General features: G+C 36.4%; 1 protein-coding gene across 1 annotated transcript in view; it reads left to right on the top strand.

Moving 5' to 3' along the window:
• Positions 1–17,946, top strand: part of THSD7A (thrombospondin type 1 domain containing 7A) — a 254,685-nt gene that overhangs the window by 201,307 nt on the left and 35,432 nt on the right. Inside the window, exons 13-15 of the mRNA XM_059475319.1 lie at positions 82–185; positions 9,427–9,621; positions 11,959–12,222. Of these exons, the coding sequence (XP_059331302.1) occupies positions 82–185; positions 9,427–9,621; positions 11,959–12,222 (563 nt within the window). The remainder of the gene's footprint in view (positions 1–81; positions 186–9,426; positions 9,622–11,958; positions 12,223–17,946) is intronic.

The following is a 17,946-nucleotide window of genomic DNA, read 5'->3' as shown; positions in this document are numbered from 1 at the left end:
TTACAACACTATCTAGCACTTGTGCTGCCTGAAGTTTTATGGCTACAAGGTTTAGATGGATTTCTTCCCGTCTCATTTCAGGTGGAAGACACACAAATGGCGCAGGTGCCAGCTGGTACCATGGTACGTGCGCCAAGACAGTCCGGGAGCACAGGAGACTTGTGGACCTGGACTACAAGCAAGAGGTTAGACCCTTTGTTTCTGTCATTTATTCTCAGAAATCTATATATGCACTGGTGTGGGAAATGCCTTACATTTTAGGCCTTGTTACCTAACATTAATTTAATCTATCTTTATGTGTGTCAGCAAAGGAAAACACTGAAAGTGCTCAGGGCCATGTCTCAGTGTGTTTGGAGTCTCTGCCAGCATGGAGATCCTACAGACTCTTCTGGCACTTGTTCCCTGATGCAATTTGTGTCTGTGACCCCTTATCCTTTCTCTGCACATCTCCGGGAGCATTTTGGCTATTTCTTCTCTATACTCTCAAATTAAAATAGTTACAGAGAGCAGTGGGAGCATGAGATTGAAGACTTTGCATTAACACTTTAGAATTCAGTGCCAGCCCATTTCTCCAGGTTGTGAAGGTGTAGGTACTGACTGGTAAAACTGTCATTGTCCTCAAACTTGCTGAGCATGCTTTCTGTACAGGTTGTTAAAGAGACTAAACAGAACTGTGCCTGGAGTTAACCACTGAGGTGAAACAATCTTAACCAGCTGCTGGTTAGACTTCTAAACCACTGACCCTTTGAGCCCAATGATCCAGATATTTTTGCACTATTTCCATTATATAGCAAATAATTTTTACATCCAAATCCAGCTTTACTGTCACCTGTCTTCATAGAGAATTTTGTGGCTTTAACGGAACTGTGTATGTGTGACTGTTAAATATAGCCAGGATACGGGTTTTTTTAGGTGCGTTAAATACATTCAATGAGAAAATAAATGCAGTTCCTATTTACTGTTATAGTAATTGAATTGCTTTGAACTACTGGTCAACCTTGAATTCCAGGAAGGCTTTTCTCCTTTGTTGTTTCTGAGTGCAAACTTGTATTTGTTAAAGCACTATTGGCTCAGCGGATTGTGCCATTGCCGAGGAAGGACATTGCTAACTGCAGAAGTGAAATGTTCAGGTCATTAACTTCCTTGCAGCATTAAAGGAGGTCATGGTGTACTTAAAAAGTTATGGAGTAAATCTTAAGCTAGTAGCTCCTACCACTTACTCAGACAGTGTCACAGGAGATCAATTTAGAGCTTACCACAAAATGAAACCTTAAGGCATTGCCTGCTAATACAAAAGACTTCTGGCTGCGGTAATTATTTCAAAGGTCTATCACAATGGAATCTATTTCTAGCAGCTCTGGAGGATACATTCAGATTGCACACTGAGAAAATAAGATTTCTGTCTTTGATGGTAGGAATTCAAATAGTAAAAAGTGTTATCTTCTGTGCTTACATGGTAGTACCTAAATCCCTTGACTTTGTCTCAAAGTCAGTTAATAAAGACAGTCAGTTAATAATAGTGCATGCAGATTGGATTTTATTATTCTTTCGTGTCATGAGAGTTTCTTTATATTTTCTTAAATGTAATTCCAAACATGTACAGGGCACACATATATAGAGTAATACATGATTTTGAAATTAATGGCCATGTAGTTTTCAAATCTGTTAAAAGCAACCAACAGAATTTCCCTTTGGTACTACACAGACTTCGATCTTGTGAAAGATGATGTATTCAAGCAGTAATCTTGTTCCCACAAGCAGATAAAATGCAAGTAGCTTTCCAGTGTAATGTGGTCAAGTGGTAGGATGAGTAATCCTTAATTAGGAACCCCTGGAGCAGCTAAGCCTGAAGAAAGCTGGTGTTTTTGATAGAATTCTGTGAATGTTTCTGAGATCAATTGTTAGAAAGGAAGATTTTTGTTTACTACTGCTTTTTGTCAGGTCTATCTCATATATAAATTCCATTGTAGAATTCACAGAGCAAATTATTCAAGTTGGAAAATGGAAGCTTATTTGCACCTCAGTCCAGATATCAAAATATGAATCTCAATGTTGTTTAGGCTGCTGCAGTGTTGAAGGTTATAGGCACTAAGGACAGAGGGGATTTTGGCCAATATTTTTTCCCATTTATGTAAGTGATGTAAATTAACATATAATGTAAGTTTCCAACTCAAGTTTATTATGTATCATGTCTCAGTGTTGTAATACCTCACAATGTGTTTACCATATATTTTATACTGAGTAATGTAAATTGATAATCTGTGGCAGCTAAACACAGTAGTACAGCTTTTCCTCAGATTGACAGAGGTGAAATATTTTCCCTTTACAATGTATATGACTTGGAAGTACAAGTTGAATTTTTGCACAAAAGTAAATTTCACTTTGGAAAACACACTTCTCTAATACTAGAGATTATCAGCTAATTCTTTTTATTCACACCTCAGAAAATTGCATTTTGAACATGAATAGTGTGTTTTATTTGATAATATAATTTATCTCCCACACAGGGTATCAATTCCCTATCCCCTCTTGCCTTTCAAATTCTGCCATCAAAATAGCCATGTGTGAATTTCAAGTGGCACACATTTTTTTTGTTTGGCCCCCTGCACAAGAGCTGATTTAATGTGAGGTGCTCACTGAAGGGAGGCTGACCTGAAAGCAAACATCTGCCTGACTGAGCTGTGCACTGGACAGTATTAGAGAGATTTCACCTGAAGGAAGACTTGAGAAGAAGTTTTATCTCCTCTCCCTGTTAATTCTTGGCTCCTTCTGCACACTTAGCTACTCCTAAATAAAATTTCTACAGGCTGTGGAAAACTTTGCATAATAATATGTCGCTAAAAAATTCTGTACTATATATAATTTCTTTAATATGTGATGTAGATACGGAAAAGACTGAGCTACTACTGTGCAATTCTTTTTAACCGCTCCAAAATCACAAATTGCTAAACACTGAAATATGAAATCCATTTGGGATAACATTCTGGTGCTGCATTTATGATTGCTACTGTAATACAGATATTTTGATCAGTACATTTAACTGTTTGTTGGTGAATTCTGTACAAATATTGACCATACTGTGAAAATTGTTGACACATCAGCATTTTTTTTCCAGTTGAGAAAGAGTTCTGTTTCAAGTTTCTGGTGCTCATGCATGCAGAAATCACACATTGATCCATCTGTTGGTGCCAATTTGCTTTTGATGACAAAGCAAAATAATAATATTTTAGAAGTAATCTCTGCCATTTGGTTTCCCATGCACTGCTCTTTCATTTTGGGTTGATACTCAGTAGAGCAATAATTCCATTCTTCTTTGTGGAAAGGGTTCTGAGTTCCTCTTTTTCAATGCAAGGGGATGTCGCCATTCCTATCAGCTTGTCCTGCTTCTGATCTGATTGCCCACACACAGACACTGTAACACATAGATTATCAGCAAATGTGTTAAATGAGAAAGTATAGGAATGTACACCAGGGAAAAGGCACATCTGACCATGCATTCATTAGCAGTTTATTTTGAACAAAATAGTCTGCTACTGTTAATGTTTTAGTTAGAAAGATAATTAAATCTGAAGGAAAAACTAGAAGTTAGAAATCATTAGAAATTGCAGTTAGGAGTCTCTGAGTAACAAGAACATATGCATGCCTTGCTTTGTATCACAGTTTTACTATTTACTCTTCCATTCTTCAGATTTTTTTTATCACATTTCATCCTTCTTGGCTAAAGAGATACTTGGGTGAATCATAAAGTTTAGAATAGTGATTCATTGTTGAAGACAGCTTTGTTGCTATCTGTCTTGTATAATGGAGGTTTTGTTACAAATCATGTCAAGTTAAATGAATGTTGTAAAACTGTAACTTGGGTCAATGCAGAGGAAAGAGAATAAAAGAGCTTGGTGGTTTTGTTTTAAAAAAGATTTTCTCTAAAAGTATTTTTAAGTGTTTGTTAGCTATTCATGCAAATAATGGGCAAGCATTTATATCTAATCCTAAGTGGCATTAAATACTGAGTAGCAAATTCATTGCAGTAGTCATAAACTTTATTTGAAGAAGGTTGGTGGTCATGACAATTGTATTGAATTCCTATGATGAATGAAAATCTGAATTTGTACCACTGATAAAATGTCTTCTAACAGTGGGTAAGCAGAGCAGGAGTGTATTACAGATCTGAGGAACTTCAGGCTTCAGTCTTTTGTTCAAAACCCTCAAGAGGAGATGACGTGTGCATCAGCAAGGACTTTGAAATTTCCTTTTGACCCTACCCAACAAGAAAAGGAAACACAGAGAAAAGCCATATTTGACTGCAACAAAATTTCTGTTTATTTTCATAAGCTGTTTCTCAGCTAACAAGATTATTTGATTAGATGCATTGATGAGTCACCTGAAAACCAGGAGAGAAAGGCACAGTGGTGGCAAATACAAAATGCACCTTTCTCCTGACAAGAAAATGAAAATAAGACAACAATCACCAGTCAAAAACTAGATTAGAGAATAATTGCTTAATAAAACCAAGCTACTAAGTTTGAAATTGTGAACAACTTAGGCAAGCATGCATGATGTTATGCTTATCTCTTAAATCTGTGTTAGTCAATCTCAGCTTCAGTGACTTGTGAAGGAACTTAGAAAGACAGCTAAAATCCCTTTTGCATTGTATAGGAAAACCTAAGAAAGTTAATAAAATTTGTTTTGCCAGTAGCTCCTGCAAGTGTAAGACAGGGCTTGTTGGGCTGCATCCCAATGGTAATGAAGAGGACGTAGCAGATGAGAAGCTCGAGTGCCCAAACTGCAATAACTGAATCACATCATGATGTGTATGGATGGGTGCACATGGTAAGGGCCATCCCAGTGACCGAAAAGAGATTGGCAGAAGGATGCACAGCCTGAAGTCCTTGCCACCATGAATCTTCCTCAGTCTTGTAGGAGGAATGGGATAAAAATTGTGGTGTCAACATATTCTGCAATAGCAAGAGGAAAGTTATTTGCAAACTTAAACAGAAGTTTAAGTGACCTGGCTGTCAGAGAAAACACCTGAGTAGCTGCATTATGTCACTGGGAATTGGCCTTTATTGAAGACCTGGTCTTGAGCTCTCACTGTTCTTCATTCACAGAGTGTTTGTAGTTATTTGAAAGAGGAATGGGAGGAAGCATCCCAGGATGGCCATGGGCACACAGAGAGGCCTTGCAGGCTTGTTAGAGCTGTGAGGAGGCTTGAAGGCAGAACCAGTGTTCAAAATCTCTTTTCTCACTCTACAGCTTAACAGGGACAGCAGCCTCCCTCTGCAGGCATCGCTTATGGAGGCAGTTATGGTGGGTGTTACATGCCCTTACTGAAAGCACAGGAAAGAAGTCAAAATCATGGAGTGCTGCTCTTCATGGAGCTATAAACTACTATTTTACTGTAGCCTTAACAGATGAGAGTGCTCTATTGCCTGGTTTGTGTTTTAGTCACTGCAACGTACAGTGATCAACTTCAGGAGTCATAAGTAAGAATTTGGACAACTGCTCAAAAGCAGTGTTTACATGAGAACATAACTTTTTATTGGCAAAAAAGAGCCACAATCTCCATACAACTTTATTTGGCAGAAATACATTGTTATTGTCTTTGGAACATAAAGAGCACTCAGTCTTGTATTTTCACAATATTAAGGGCATATACTCCTTAAGATACTTTGTGGTAGGAATATTTTGTCACACTGTGTCTAGTCCACTGTGTACCACAAAGAAAGAAATAAAAATAGATGAAATCATAGCTTAGACAATATGGATAGAAGGCATAAGAAAACTTAGTGTGCTGAAATAGTTCTTGTTTTCTAGAATTCGAAAAAATATTTTTGTTGTTAAAAATAGTTAGCAATTGAAAAAAATTATATCACAAATGTATTGTAAAAGAAAGGACAATAAAGAACCTTAATTTAAAAAGAAATTTTTAGATATAGGAGGCACTGAATCTCACACCTCAGTGAAATGTCAGTGAAGTATGCTAATGATGAAACACTGGAAAGGTTTTTATATAAACTCACACATGACATGACTTGCTAAAATACAGACTCAGTGTTTCATTATGCCAACAAGAAATATATTAGCCTGTAGTCTCCTGTGGGTACTTGGTGGAAACAATGCTATCCAACAAAGTTTTAATTACATCAAAGTCCCTTGTCTATAAAATTTAGACTGCTATTTATTTCACACCTTTCTTCTGGGAGCTAATAGTTGTTAAATACTAGAACAATTTTATAAGTGAATGGTTTCTATGTTAAATTGGATTTTTCTGTTAGCTTGTTTTATGTTTTCACTTAATAATTACTATGTTTAATTCAGTAATGGAGGAACCATGCTCTTTCCGCTTACTGCTAATGTCTGTAATAAATATAAGGTGGTTGTATAAGTAAAATAATTAGCCTGGTATGGTATAGCTTTATAGTAGCTGAAGACACTTCTCTGTATAGTGAGTAAATCATCGATCTCAGCGATCTTTTCTTAAACACCCATAGGCTTGATCAAAGAGAGAAGGGATGAGTTAGCCCAGGTTAGCTTGTGAGTGGAAAAAGGAACTTCTCTAACAGTGAGAGCATTTCAGATGTCAAGACTGTTAGCTGGCCAAAAGAGTGTATTAATGGAATGTATGCAGTTGGCAAAAGCCCTGCTTCTAATAGTGGAAAAATACACATTTTTCAGCTGTCATAAAGAGTATAAACCTTGATACCCAAATCTGGAAAATAACAATAGGAAAATGGGATATAGAGCAAATCACCCAAGTCTTATCAACTAGAAGTAGCTGAATAGTTATGGACAGGCACTGTGAAAATTAAGATTTGGGAATTGATTTAGTATGCCACGCTGTCCTCTAATTTGTATTGTTATTAAGGTGAAATATTTAGATCTTGAGAATGAAGTTTTCCTTCTTTGATTGCTATGGTACAACTGACAGTTAATCTAGGAAAAACCAAAGTGTTAATTCTCAGGGGAGCTTTTGACCTGAGTCTGCTGGATGTAAATTAGATGCATTAATATGAGTCTGAAAAAATTTATGACATAATGGGTATCTGCTTATGGAGTAATGTTTATAACTAGGAAAGAGGAGGGAATGAATATTGGTTTTAGAAAAAGTCAATTTAGCTAGAAAGAAAGAATGTTCTTTGGTGGACAACATTTCTTATCCTATCCAAGAGCTAGATGGAGAGGGAATATGTAAAATGAGAATTAAACTTTTGAAGAAAGTTAGTAAAGGATATTAATTAAATTAAAGTTATTAAAGGAAATTAATTAAAGGCTAGTTAGTTGACTGTCTTTTAGACATTGGCTAGGTATAGTTTTCACTGCTAAAAATGGTGGCCTGTATCTCCCTGAGAGTGCAGTGAAGATAATGCGATTAGTTTTGCTAATGTGTGCATATAGCTAGGCCAAACTCAAGACGGAGGATTTAGGTTTGACCTCTGTGAATTTCCACATGGTAAAACTAGTCTGAACTGTGGTTTTACCTTAGAGATATTGATGTGTGCTATTAGAAGAGAAGAGCATCTCACAAAAATCCAAAGCTATAGCCTAGGCTTCTATTGGAAGATCACACAAGTTTGACTTGTGGTTTTCTAAAACATTTGTGTGATCTTAGAATTCTGATAGTACAGATTTTCAATTTTTGGATATTTGATTTTTCTCACTGAAGCACTTTAATTATATCTGAAAATAATGTTTCCTCATGTAAACTACACAAATAGTAATAGGATTTGACAAAATAATTGTATTAGACAGTGTGCAGCTGGCCAGTCCCCCAGTAAGCACAACTTAATGCAGTACTGAGCCTATTACAAACAGTGCTGGCAGCCCTGCACCAAAGGGCAGTTAAGGATCAGGGAAGTTGTTTGCTCAGTATCTCAGGAAAAACACACCCCCCTCCCTCTCAGTGTTTTACAGTAGATGTGTGGCAAAAACAATTCCCTTGGGACCTTTGGGTATGTTTTAGTAGGGACATGGACTTGAAATGGAACACATGGGTCAGCAAGTTCAGCTTCCTAAGTCATCATGAGGCAGAAATTTAGTTTAGAACTGCCAGACTAAAAAGCCTTTTTAAGAAATCATAGCTCACTAGACCATTACAATTACCTTAAAAATTAAAAAAAAAAAAATTCCCTTAGCTATGCTTCCTTTTTTTTCCTCCAGGAGGAAATAGTTATAGAATCATAGAATATCCTGAGTTGGAAGGGACCTGGAAGGATCAGTCCAACATCTGGCCCTGCACAGGACAGTCCCAAGAGTCACACCATATACCTGAGAGTGTTGTCCCAATGCTTTTTGAACTCTGTCAGGCTTGTGACCACTTCCCTGAGAAGCATGTTTTAGCTCCCAACTGGGTGAAGAATCCTTTTCTGAGGTGTAAATTAACACCCCCTGACACAGCCTCAACCATTCCCTCACATCCTTTCAGTGGTCACCAGAGAGAAGAGCTGGGTACCTGCCCCTCTTCTTGCTCACTTATAGGCAGTTTTCTCTTTTATTTTGAAGTACTGCATTCATACTCCCCTTTTCTCCAGGAGTTGAACTTGATTTTTTTTAAAATTCGTGCTAATAAAGCAATTATTGTCAGCACAATTGAAGAGCTATCTTTAAACTATGGAGTGTAATATAAAAAGCTATATTCCTTCATATGAATACAGAATATTTGGATGCAATGCTACTGCAACAATAGGTGACCCAAATTATTTTACAGTCAAGGTGCTGCATCTACTGCTTGCTGTCAGATGCCAAGAAGCATAAATATAATTCTATTGTGTGAACAAACAACTAGAAGTTTCCTATCTTGTTACTGTATAATAAGTCTTATGATGTTTTGGGGAAGGACCTGAAGTTAGGTTTATTGAGCTTAGAATAGATAAGCAGCCATGCTTAAAAAAACTTGAGAAACAATTATAGAGCATTGTTGACTTTCATGAAGCGGTAGAGTGCCTCCTCAGCAAGTTTGCTGGTGATACAAAACTGGGATGAGTGGTTATTACCCCAGAGAGCTGTGTAGCCCTTCAGAAGGATCTGGACAGTTGAGGGAGATGGGCAAAGAACTGTCTGATATTCAACAAGGGCAAGTGCAGGGTCCGGCCCCATGCCCCAGGACTGACCTCCTGGAAAGCTGCTCTGCCTGCAGGTCCTAGTGGACAAGGAGCTTTACATAAGCCAGCAATGCATTTATAATATTTACAGTTGTCTGTAGTTTTTTTGCCTGGTAAGTCCTGATAAATTATTTTTAACAAAATCTTAAGTGAGAAATTAGAAATGTATTCAATTCAAGGTAAAACTGGCATCAAATATTAAGCTGCTGTATAGGTATTTTGGGCTTTCAGTGTGATAGAATGATAGAATATAGTAGACTTTACGTAATTGAATAGCGACACTCCTTAAAAAAAATACGGTGAATTAGACTCTGTCTCTTTTTGCTTCCAGCAATTACTTGTCGCAGACACGATGGAGGACAAGCTGACATCAGTGAGTGCCTTAAGTACTCTGGCCCATTACCACCCTTGACACAGACGTGCCAGATTCCCTGCCAAGACGACTGTCAGTTTACGACCTGGTCAAAATTTTCTCCCTGTAATGGGGACTGTGGAGGAGTCAGGACAAGGAAACGCACTCTTGTTGGTAAGAGTATCAAGCAAAATAATGCTGCTTTTATTTATTATTGATAATGTTTTGTTTAAAACCTGAGGACTTCAGAGGTTCCCTTTTGACAAGTGTTACAGTGGCAGAAAGCAGATCCAATTTCTTGCTCTGTATGCTACTGGTGGAACAATACCCAGGAGTAGAAACTCGTGCCATGTGTCAGAGGCTCTTGATATGGGTAAGTGGCTAGAGAGATGAGAAGATGGGAGAGCATAGAAGAATACTTTTCCCCCCTAAATATAGTGCACATAATAGGGGTTTTTTTTTGTTATGTTGAGGTTTTTTGTGTTGGTTTTTTTTTTCTTTGTGGGTTCTTTTTGTCAGAAAAGTCAGCAATCATCTCACTTTAACAGGATCAGATGCCTTCCTCTTCCCACACCTGGTCTCAGCTAAAGCAGGCTTCCTTCTCTCATGGTGTTCTTTGGTGCATTTAGAGCCACTATGGCAGCTGAGTGTGTTTCAGCATTTTGTTATAAACCACCATTTTCAGCCTTAAGCTTTGGCTTACCTCTTTTGAACTTAGCTGCAGTCTTGAATGTCAGATTAAGCCAGTCCTTATGATTAAGCCAGTCCTTTCTCTGGCTGAATGTTTCCCAGTTCTTTCTTTCGCCATTTTTCATCGTCTGCATACAGCACCACAGACCAAATAAGGCAATGGCTCGTTTTTTGCCTTATTTCTTGAGATAAGTAATAATGCTCTTTTTTTGTGTCCCAAGAAGGCTCTTTAAGTTTTATTTAGCAGAATAAAAAGATTTATCAGTGATGCCCTTGCCACAGACTTGTCCTAGTCTGGACACTGTTCCACTTTCAAACATGTTTTTCTTCAACTTCTTTTTAGTCTATTGTTTGTTGGTTTTGTTTTTTTTTAAATTATTTTTCTTCTGCATGAAGTGAAAAAAAATGCCCTGCTTCTAAATTATAATTGAAACCTCAAGAGTGAGGCTTGGCCCCTGTCACAGCACTCTTTGCCAATTAGTCTGTATTGTCTGTGGTGCAGGAAAGCTAGCTAAGGGGGGTGCCCATTAGCAGGCTCAGAAAGAATGTGATAGGATCCAAACCCTATTCCTGTCTCCATCCCCCTGTAAATCAGAAGACCAGTGGAAAATGAATAATTCATGATCTTCAAGAAGCCTCACTGTGACTGTCTAATAATTCCAGTAAGCTTTATGTCAGGTTTGCTTCCACAAGGGAAAAAATGAACAGAACTGACTAACAGTGTTTTTCCTTATTTTAAAAACAGAGCAAGAAAGTACACATTCTTCCTACCACAATATTAACACTTTGTGATACTTCCTGTCCTCATTTAAGTTACCCATTCAAACTTGACAACTCTGTGATGTGTGCTGTGGTGTATTCTCTGTGGCAATGTGTTACCCAGACTTGGAATAAATTCATAATTATTCCTGGTAAATACTTCCAGAGGAGAAGCATACATTTTGTGTTGTCAAAAGAATGAGAAACTTTTCTCCAGGTATCCATTTTCTATTCTACTGTTCTAAATGAAGACAATAGCAAATACAAGAACTGAGGTTGTTGCTGCAATATCCAGTGCCTTGTTTTGAATAGCGGGGAAAATACTACAGAACATTACATTTACAGTAATATCTAAGTAACAGCTACTTAGATACTACTTAGTAACAACCACTACTTTTAAAAAGACTACTACATTAATTTATATAAACTGGTTTGGAAAGGAAAACTAAGCAAACTTTACCAAAGAGAAGATTTTAATAAATTTATTGGAAAGGGGAAATTGAGTGGATGGCTATGCTACGGTTCAGGAAAGAAAGCAAGAACAGTACTGAATGGAAACATTCAGAGAAGGAGCTTATTCTATTAGAGGGGAAGAATGGTAATTATGAACAAATGTATGATAACAGGTGATGAAAGAATTTTGATATTTTGAAAGAAGGTACTAGTGTAGGAAAGATGCATGTTACTCCCTTCAACTTGAAAAAGCTTGATCCCAATAGAAATCTTGTTATTAAACTGCACACTGCTGATGAAATAGCAGGAAAAGAGTGTATTTTTTTAATTGCTAACATTTTTGAACTTTACTCCTGAGACATTTTTTATCCAAATTAAATATAAATTACATCTTCTTTTTAAAAAAGAAATTGCCTTTATGCAAATTTTAGGTATCCACTACTTTAGAAATTCAATTCAATAACCTAATTTAATAAAGATAAATGTAACAGGTATTAGGTGTATGTATGTATGTAGTTGCAAGCACTTGTTACAGAAGCCTAAATTAAATTTTTGGGAGATAAGCTGTAAACTGATACAAACTTGCTAATAACTATTTCTTCTTTCTAGGAAAGAGTAAGAAAAAGGACAAATGTAGAAATTCTCAGCTGTATCCTCTGATTGAGAATCAGTTTTGCCCGTGTGACAAGTACAGCGCTCAGCCTGTGGGAAATTGGTCAGACTGTATTTTACCAGAGGGTAAGACAGAAGTGCTGCTGGGAATGAAGGTCCAAGGAGATGTTAAGGAATGTGGACAAGGCTATCGTTACCAGGCCATGGCGTGCTATGACCAAAACAATCGACTTGTGGAAACATCGCGATGCAACAGTCATGGTATTACAAACTTATTTTCTTTCATCTGTTTACTTATGACCTTTAAGTTTAACATAATATATGTACAAGTAGAATTAGCAGATTAATATTTATTGGTTAGGCTGCCTTTTATCCCAAGATACCTTCAAACCTAGCACGTTTTTGCTGACTTTTAAAATAGTACAATTAAGTAATGGTAAACTACTAACTAGGTATTTTTATTGAAAAAATTAAATTCTTGTTATTCTTCCTGATTACTGTAGCTAGAAATCTGAGAATAAAGCCATTTACAAGGGGCAAATTAAAAAAAAGTAAACAAACACAGGACTATTTTGGAAAGGCTGATATTATTTCCACAGATTCTTTAGATAGCTTTAAACCCTTAAATAACCTTGTCTCTACCATTTGCTCTTCAATACCTTAACTAACAGGACCTGAGTTCAACAGCACACAGCATTTTTTCTCTGTGTAAATCTGTGATGTGTAAAACTAGGATGGTTAAAGACTTTTTATTCTTTGTATTTACATTGCTCCAGGAAGGAACAGTGTTCCTTCCTAAAGGGGATGCATCTGCAGCATTGGGATCAAAACTGGCTGTTTCTGGTTTTCAGTGAGCCAGAAATGTCCTAATTGACATCAGTGGAGTTTTTGCCTTCATTTTTTTCCTGCTTGCAGTGAAAATTTGTATCTGAGCAATTGGTATGAAAAGCTGGGTGTTAGTGCTGTTAAAAGGTCGATTTAAGTTTAATTCACAGATGGCTTCTACTTTCTACTGTTAAATTAAGATAACAGATATTTCATTTATTTACTTGGATATATTTAAAATAACTAATCAAAGAGATTGAATTAGATAAGGCAATTTTAATTTGCACTATTAATTCTAGTTTAGAGATATGATAAACTAGAAATTCAATGTATCAAGCCAAGGTGTTAGCATATACTATGTTAGAAATTAATCACTTTTTCAGCATTAAGTTCAGAGTGACCTTTGAAAAGTGGAAAATTGTAAAAGCACTTCAGTATGTAGGAAAGTAGGAGAAGTGATGGCCCACTGCCAATCAGTTTTCAGTGACTTGAAGAATGGGCACTGCCAACTTTTGTGTCAAAAGAAAGGAAAGAAACTGTTTGTCCAAGAGCATGTTGTTGTATGTGGTAAGTAAAAAGCTGCTGCTAGGAACAACTTTTTGTGTAGAAGAAATATGGATGTATCTGCTTTGAAGCCCTGGCAGTGCATTTTGAGGAGCAATTCCATTGCAAGAGTCAAAGAAATAGAAGAGGAAGAAAAATGTATTAAAAAAGTATATTCTAAACCATCATTGTTTACCCTGATAGAATTCTCTCTTCATGATAGTAATTTCTGATCCAATAGATTTTATCAGGGAATGTGGCCTACATTCACAGTGACCACAATGAATAATAATCCAGTGGAAAAGCTGCTAACAATGTGTTACTGTCATTGCTGCTACAGCCAGGGCAACAGTTTATGTGCTATTAGCACTCACAGGCATCCTTCCAAAAACACAGTATAGCAATGCTTTGTTGTGCTCTTTCTTTCTCAAGTTCCATCTTTTCTTTTTTTTTTTTTTTTTTGTCACAGGAGACTTGAAGTCTCTTTTAACTTTGTAAAATGGAAGTGTTTGCTTGTCATTCCTGTATTTATTGTAGGTTGGGATGCCTGAAACCTTTGTTTTTAGGTGTTGTTTTCTTTTGAATTCTTTCTTTCTAGATCAGTTCACTAAGATGTCTGGTTCCTTGATATTCCACTACACCACCCCCCACCTCACACCCCTCCTGTCTGTGTTTTCCAATCAGTTCCATCTGAGAGGGAGGGTACACGTTAACTTGGTCCATGGTGACATGTGTGAGCATATAAAGCTTGGAATTCATATTGAACTAATCCTGTATACTTTTTACTTTCCTAAAATTGTTTGGCAGGAGTTTCATGTTTACAGGGAATGAAGAATCTAACATAATTTTGATGATAAAGTTTTAAACTGATGTTAATGAATACATCACTAAATTTATGGTTTCCTTTCCAGTAGATCCTCTGTTATTGATAGGTTTTGTACATAGACATAGTATAGGTTTACATAAATCTTACCTAATTTATTGTTTTCCTTCAGCATTTTTTACAGATTTAGCATATTTTTGAAAATACAGGGGAGCTAGAGCAAATTATCTAGGTTTTTCAATCTAATTTCAGTATATGTTTACTGCCTTTTCTGAATAACTACTTTGTATTCATGGATTACATTCTGATGATTTGTTTTATTTTTTTGCAACGTGTACAAACTTCTGCTTTGCCACTTAAATCTTATTTTATATTTTCCCAGTACTTATTTACAACACTTTTCTCGTTATTCTCATGCTCTTGTTGTGTGACAGTTTTTCAGTTTGGCATCATCTCTAGGTTTTAGTATGCCCTTTGTTTTGGTTTGGTTTGGTTTTGTTTTATTTTGGTTGGGGTTTTTAATTGTTGTTGTTTGGAGGTTTTTCTGGTTTGTTTTGTTTTCTTTAAGAACAAACATAAAAGCTATATGATGCCAAACTAACAAGGGATGTCTGTAGTATCACGATAGTACCCCACCTGCTGGAAAATAAAAGTGCCTTGGAGCTTCCCATCAATCTGCATTTGGCTTTTCAAGCAGAACTTGACAGGACACATAATTCAAGCCTGCTTGGGTTATTTTTTGTAAATTTTAACAGAGGATCTTATCTCCCTACAGCAATGATTTTTCACTAATTTTATAACTGATTTTTCACTGGATTTTTCACTAATATTTTTGGCTGATCTAAAGTGTAATCAGATTTTTCTTCTATGTTACCTGTTCTATTCTTAGTTCCTGTGGGTCTCTTTTTTCTTTTCCAAATAATATATTATGTAATTGAAATTTTTATAGCATATGATTTGGCAAATTAGCTTGTACTAGGAGGGAAAATAAGTCCAACATTTAAGGGAAGATATTTCCTGTCTGGTATCCAACTTGAGCTTTTGTTGTCTTCTCACACTGTGAAGTCCTGAAATGGGAAATTGAGATAATTTAACTTCTTCAGCTGTGACAACAACCTCTAAATCTGTCAGGAGGGACAAACTGCACCCACACTGATATTATTCATACATCGTGAGATATGTTTTGTGATATATTCAAATAACACAAGAAACTCAAATAGTGAGACTTTCAAAAGTTTTATGTAAATATTACCATGTAAATTTACAAAGCCATGAACAGGTCAGTGTTGCAAGCCATGTTGTTTTGAGCAGAAGAAATGAGAAAACAGACCTGCTCTGCTGTGCCAAAAACTTTTTAAGCTTTTTGTTTTGCAAAATGTTGCTTGCTTATCATCACAGTTTGGTTATTTATTCAGAAAAGAAAAAGTAAACAGAGCCAGAAGAATAAATACTTCAGGGCTCTCTTTCCTGCATGGCACATCTCATGTTCAAAAGATTTAAGAGGAGTTAACTAACAGTGTTTCACAGCCACCAAGGAGCTAAAGGACAGATGTGATGCAAGGACCATCCTAAATTAGTATACCTGTCTGAGTATTCTCATGATAATTTTTGAAATTTTGGGTGCAGTTATAAAGTACCAAGTGCAAACAAGTTTCTCAAGAAGACAGGAGTGACTGTGAAAGAAAAAGAAAGGCAACTTATAGTTAAGTATCTCTATTGGTACTGCTAGGTTAGAACTCTGGGAAGAAGAGGACAGAAATCCTTCTGCAGAGGGTCCTTAGCTTTCTGTAGCTTAACAGGTGCTTCAAAAAAAATCCCACACAGTTGAAAGTAGACCTAAGTTTCAGCTGCAGAGAGGCAAGGTGGTTTGTTTTTTCCTTACTTTCTTTTTTCTTTGTGTTATATATGCCAAATATTTTTGCTTTCATTTTAAAAATATTTTGTTTCACATTTGAGTTAAATTTATTGGTAAGAAAGTTTACACTATTCAGCAGCCATTTGAAATATTCTGCCACTGGTATTTTCATCCATTCCAGTTCTGCAGAGTGTGGGCAAGAGCTAAGAGCTTCCAGGTATCAGCAGGTGTGGGAGCATCAGATAAAAGGGGTAACTGAGCTGCTCTTTACCTGTTTCCCCTAGTGGAAGACACACAAATTGCCCTTTCTCTGCTTCCTGCTTTTCAATTCTACATAGATAATTTTATTGGAGAAATATAATAACTTATTTTGTTAATCAAATGTGAGAGGTTTTTTTCTCCATTGGAAAAGCCTCCGTTGTTTTTCATAGCTTTATCTCTGCCATGAGTTGTGTACTAGAACTCTGTGGATAATGACATATGTCTGCCAACAATCTGTTTCCATGTATTTGTGAAAAAAATTGAGAGAGATTCTCTTCATTGTTCCTTTAAATTGTACCTTTAAATTTTCATGACAAAAAACCCAAAAGCAAGCCACTGCCATGCTTATGAACTAAACTATTTGCTTTTCAGTATTCAGTTTTTCTCCACCATATATCAATTATGAACCATGACCCACATAAGCTGGGTGGTGGTTGTGTTTGTGTGTGCCTGCTGAAGGCAAACAGAGTAGCATGGCAGACAGATGCAGCATTTTTATATAGGTCGTATTACTCTGCTTAATTCATGTCCGTTTACTGTTAAGACCTTAGGCACAGTCAAGCAGTCAGGATAGTTTGTCTGCTGCCTTATTAGTGTGAGATTATTTCCCCCTTCAGCATTAATTAAATGAGATGCATTGATTTGTGCTGACTCTACAAAGCCCTCTGTGGCTACAAGGCTTATGTGGAGGATTAGAGAGGAATATCTGCATATCAGTGAATACTTTTGCAACAGCTGCTAGGAGTATCAATGTGAATGGAGGAATTTTGTATTTAATTGCTTATATGTGCAATAAAATAAAATCTTGTATGGTATAACAGAGTCTATATAGTCCAAAATGTCTATTACAGCTTGCTTTATCCACTTTTATTAGGATTTTTAGATGTGGCTTTTTCACTCTCAATAGTCTAACCTGAAGCAATGCAAATTTATACAGAAAAAAAAAATCAGTGTTAAAATTTAATTGGGACTTTCTGTTGAATGTTTATTCAAAAGTAAATATATTTCCCCTTGGAAATTCTAATCTAGCATGGTAGTAACCCTAGATTCTCAAACTTTTATTAAGATACATTACTGTTTCATAGCCTATATATTTTCTCTTATTTTTTAAAATCTATATATATTTACGTCATGTGTTTTCTTGCAATATGTTGTCTATTGCCCTGCACCAGAATTCCTACCTCAGGCCTCTGAATTCTGGTGCTTCCACATCTGCCTCGTCAACAGGACATCAGTCTTAAAGCAGTCATCCATCAATCCAAGGAGCTGCAGTTAGTTCACCAGAGGAAGAATTACAGATGCAGGAGATAGTTAAGCATGAACAATTGCTCTCAGATTTTGAGCCTTTGAAGGGTAATCCTGAAAAAGAAAAAGAAAACGTCTTATTGTGTTCAATACATCTTTCCATGGATCAACAGAAATATGAACACTCTCTAGAAACACATATCTTCTAAATCAAATGAAATACAAATAGTTGCATATTTCTTTATCCTGGAAGATGTGATACATGAACTTTGTATTTCCTGGAAAAAAAAATCTATGAGAACAACATAAACCATTTTTTTCTTTGAAACATAGCATGCATGACATTTACTCATGAAAGCAGGAGCATAATTCTTTCAGTCCTAGGGACAAAAGAGTTCATGTAAACATTTTGTGAGATGTTTATGTTTGCACC

The sequence above is a fragment of the Ammospiza nelsoni genome, chromosome 1 (assembly GCF_027579445.1).
Source record: "Ammospiza nelsoni isolate bAmmNel1 chromosome 1, bAmmNel1.pri, whole genome shotgun sequence".
NCBI lineage: Eukaryota > Metazoa > Chordata > Aves > Passeriformes > Passerellidae > Ammospiza > Ammospiza nelsoni.
The sequence above is the reverse complement of the archived record's forward strand: the minus strand, read 5'-3'. Positions and strand labels throughout refer to the sequence as shown.